Source organism: Austrofundulus limnaeus, unplaced genomic scaffold (genome assembly GCF_001266775.1).
Source record: "Austrofundulus limnaeus strain Quisiro unplaced genomic scaffold, Austrofundulus_limnaeus-1.0 Scaffold5, whole genome shotgun sequence".
Classification (NCBI taxonomy): domain Eukaryota; kingdom Metazoa; phylum Chordata; class Actinopteri; order Cyprinodontiformes; family Rivulidae; genus Austrofundulus; species Austrofundulus limnaeus.
This window is the reverse complement of record NW_013952407.1, coordinates 3,806,743-3,810,783: the sequence shown is the minus strand read 5'-3', so window position 1 is coordinate 3,810,783 and position 4,041 is coordinate 3,806,743. Positions and strand designations below refer to the sequence as shown.

General features: G+C 37.2%; 1 protein-coding gene across 1 annotated transcript in view; it reads right to left on the bottom strand.

The window, feature by feature from the left end:
• adam10a (ADAM metallopeptidase domain 10a) overlaps positions 1-3,268 on the bottom strand; it is a 24,417-nt gene extending 21,149 nt beyond the window's left edge. Inside the window, exons 1-2 of the mRNA XM_014027566.1 lie at positions 2,946-3,268; positions 529-679 (exon numbers count right to left, since the gene is read on the bottom strand). Coding sequence (XP_013883020.1) covers positions 529-679; positions 2,946-2,997 — 203 coding nt within the window. The 5' untranslated portion in view covers positions 2,998-3,268. The remainder of the gene's footprint in view (positions 1-528; positions 680-2,945) is intronic.
• Positions 3,269-4,041: the final 773 nt, after the last annotated feature.

Genomic DNA, 4,041 nt, shown 5'->3' with positions numbered 1-4,041 from the left:
TTCCAGGGCCTTGAAATCATTTTTTCAAATTCACAAACTTTCAAGGATTTCAAGGACCCGTGGGAACCCTCAGTTCGGTGTAGTTAGCACCCAGTTAGCGCCGCACCGTCTGGCCCGGTAGACTGGTAACGGGACCGAAGATTTCCCCCATAGAGTCCGCTCGGTGCTCGGTCTTCTTCTCTTATCACCTACTTCCTCGTTAAAGTCCTCACTCTGTCTCYRGCTGTTTTTCCTCCATCTCTRCCTTTGAGCTCCTCTCTCAAAGGTTCTAACAACGGCTCGGTCCACATGTCCACAGATGGACTGGAGCTCCACGTTCATCGCCTTTTTTTTTGTTGCATCAAAGACACTAAAATAACTAAACTTCACCGTTGCTTTGCATACAACTCCCTTTTTATCCCCAGAAAAGGGAGTCTGGAAWGCGTGCAGTCAGAAACAAATTCCAGCGAGAGATTAAAAGGTTTGCTGGACGGCAGAAAGACAGGGTAAATAAATGAAGCTGTGTGTGCATGTTTATAATCAACTGACCTTCCGTGAGCATGGAAGTCCAGGTGCACTGTCTTCTCCTGCGGCGACAGTGCCCTCTTTGCTCTCTGGTGATTTTTGTGCAGTTCCTCTGTGTCGTATGACAAACCTTCATAATGGCGAATGTATTTGTTCAAAGGATTTCCAAACTGACCTGAAAGAGAGTTTAATGAGTCATTATTYTTCTATATTCACTTTGTATTCCGCATTGACTCAAATAAATCTGAGCGAATGATCCTCTGAAGTGTAATAAGTCATTATAAAAAGATTTTATTAAATAATGTATTTAAAAAATGCATACTTTTATTACTCAATATGCAAATAAATTCCAGAAGCCAAAAACACTAAACTGTCTATCATTWTATGATTTCCAACCGTGCTTTTCTTTCATGCCAAAACGTCCAAATGAATAGGCCAACAGAGTCATGATGGAAAACAGAAACCTCTAAAACACTGACCAGCAACAGTTCACTCACTAGATACAATAATGTGGCATAAGGCTTTTCCAGCATAATGGCCCAAACCACTAGAGCTAATCCAGCTAGCTTTCATTCCAACCCTTTTCTTTGTTCTTTTAACAAAACAAAGAAAAGGCTCAGCTTAAAGCACAAGTGAAGGGCACATGATGCACATGAGATGACTGGAGGTTTTGATTTCAGAGTACAGCATTATTAGCATGGGAGCCAGCCAAATGAGACTGTTGCAGGTCATCAGATAATAATCTACATTCCAAGGAAGAATTGAATGCCACTATACAAATTAAACATTAAGTATCTGTGCTGTAATGATTGTAAAAAAAATTCCGACACTGTCATTTCCTGTTTTAGAGTAACTTTGTGGTGAATAGCTAATTAAATACAACATTTYTTGCAGGTTCGCTTCAAAAAGCTGTTTCAAAACAAGTAAAAAAAAAATCATTACATACATGGAAACATGATCCTGATTAAATAAACTAAATGGGATTAAATATATACTTGTGATTGTCCTAGTTATTCAAACATAAAAAAACAGCAGCAAAGCTTCATTTAAACTTTAAAGAGTGGAGACAYACTCCAAGGTTGTATAACGGAGAGCCCTAAACACTTACAAACTGACTACGAGGAGACAAACACTTGTCGTGTTGAGTAACGTTGAATTTCTATGTAATGGGAAGTTAGAACTACTAACAAGAAGAGGCAGAACAAGACCAGCAGCAACTTGTCCGTGAATGCACATGGAAAGCTAATCACTACAACCTTCCTTTCTAACATTTCCTTTAAAAACGTCAACTTTAAYACCCAGCCTGAGAAAGTCTGTTAGCAAACTTATTTGGCAAGATAAATAAACTATTAACAGGCACATAAACGTGAGGAAAAAAACATACATCTTAAAACATTTATTCTGAAAAAATTTTTTAGTGATCCGCAAGATTAAATAGTAATAAAAAAACTTTCATTTAGAATGGTTATATTTAGTTGTAAACAGGTAGCATGGACACAGATCTGTGTCTACTTGATTCATTCTGCACATTTGAAATAAACTGTCAAATATAAAAGCATATTGTTCCTAAGGTCTTGATATAGTTCTGATGGAAATTACACATAAAAAAATTAAGATATGCTACTATTTTACAGTCCTGTAATGTACAAATAACCTGTCTGATCACAAAAAGTGCAACTTAATGATTTATGGGTTATTTAGGTGACCAAATTAAAACACACTTTATTTAAATTACCTGTATTTATTTCCAGTAGATGACTGCTTAGTTGGATGACTTATTTGCAGATTTGGACTATATTGCTAGCATTTAATGTTAAAACAAAAAGCAGTAACATTGTTTAAAAATGATGGTAGTTCTGGTAAATATACTGCTCAAAAGAATGAGAATAATGTAAATATTGAAACATGAACTGTTCTGCAGAAGAAGAAGAAAAGTGCTGACACACTTTCCTGATAACCCTGAGCATCATTACAGGCAATGTGACTAACTGGTATCCTCACTTATTACTTTTATTTCGTAACTATTAAAAAATGACTATTTTTAAAGCTTTGCCTCTGGGTAATCATATGCCTGTCGTCAATCGACGCAGTTTGCATAATTGATCAATAAATGCAGCGAATTAAAGTAAAATTTCACTAAAAGTAGCAAATATTTCAAGAGCTAAATGTCAGATCATCAACGCTGACAGTTTCCCACCCACGACCAAGTGTCAAAAAYCAGAGCAGTAACCGCTGTGCATCAAACTATTTTACTTAAAAGTATACTTATCCTGTGGTCGTTGTTTAAACTGCGACGAATAAACTCAGGTTAAAACCGGGAAACTTTCCACTTTTCATTAATGTTAGCCTCTAAGCTAGCAAGATAGCCTTAGATTGCTACATACGCTTTAACGGTATCACTGAAAACTTTACTTTCTCTTCCAGTTTACTTGGAAACTTACCTCGTATCTCATGAAGGCAGAAGAATATAAGAAATAACTTGAAAAATAACATATCGAAGTGAAGTTTGACCAGGGACTCAGCGACACTGCTGAATGACTGCTTGTTCTCTTATCGTTTTCTTTCGCTACTACTGCCGTCGCCCTTCCTTGTTACTTGGCTTCCATAACAAATACACCGGGGCTCTGTCTGTCTTCTTCCGCAGCGCGACACTACAAACCATGCTACAAACAGTCAGACAGACAGAAAAGGCAGTTCCTCCTCCCTTCCGGTGTGGTTCACCAAGAAAGAACACCCCCTCCCTCCCAGTGACAACAAAAACATTTCACCTCTTCTTTGTCTCTTCAGGTGTTGGCGGTTGACAAACTGCCTGAAAGTTATTAGCGCCACCTGCTGGTGACAAAGTCGACCAGCACATGAAAAATGTGTACAGGTAAACTTATTCATCAAAACATTTTTTTTATGAAACACTGGTACTTTACATAAACAGTACTCATACAAATTACAAATAAATCATTAAGTTATAAGTTGAACTGCAAAACTCACTCACAAAATTCACTATTGTAGTGGTCAGCTAGAGGTGGAATAAACAGTTCCACCTGTCTTTGACCTTGGTCTCAGAAGGCTTCCTTCAGAGAGACAGAACTCTGTTCAAATTAAAGTCATAATAATAGGTAACCAACCAGTTGCAATAAGAATAAAATTACAACATTGATTAATTTCTTTCCATATAGTGAGCCAATACTTGCCATTCTGAATGTTTATCTTTATCAGTGTGCATTGTCAATGCAATGCACACTATTGTGATTCGTTTCCCATCCAAGTCATCTCAACTTTGCCATGCTTCTCTTCCTGCATACTTTGTCCTAGAGCTGCCATTGTAATTTATATCTGTAAAGCCCCTGTGCTAAATGATGGCTATGCCTTTTGGTGCCTGTAAAACTTATAGTTTTTTGAAATAATAATAATATTTAATAAATTATAATGGCAGTCAAAGGAGCCTTGTATTGGTCCAATACTGGCCCCTGCTGCATCTACACAATATGGTAATGTGCCATAGTTTCATAATATTTGAACTCAGTAGTTCAGTGATTACAA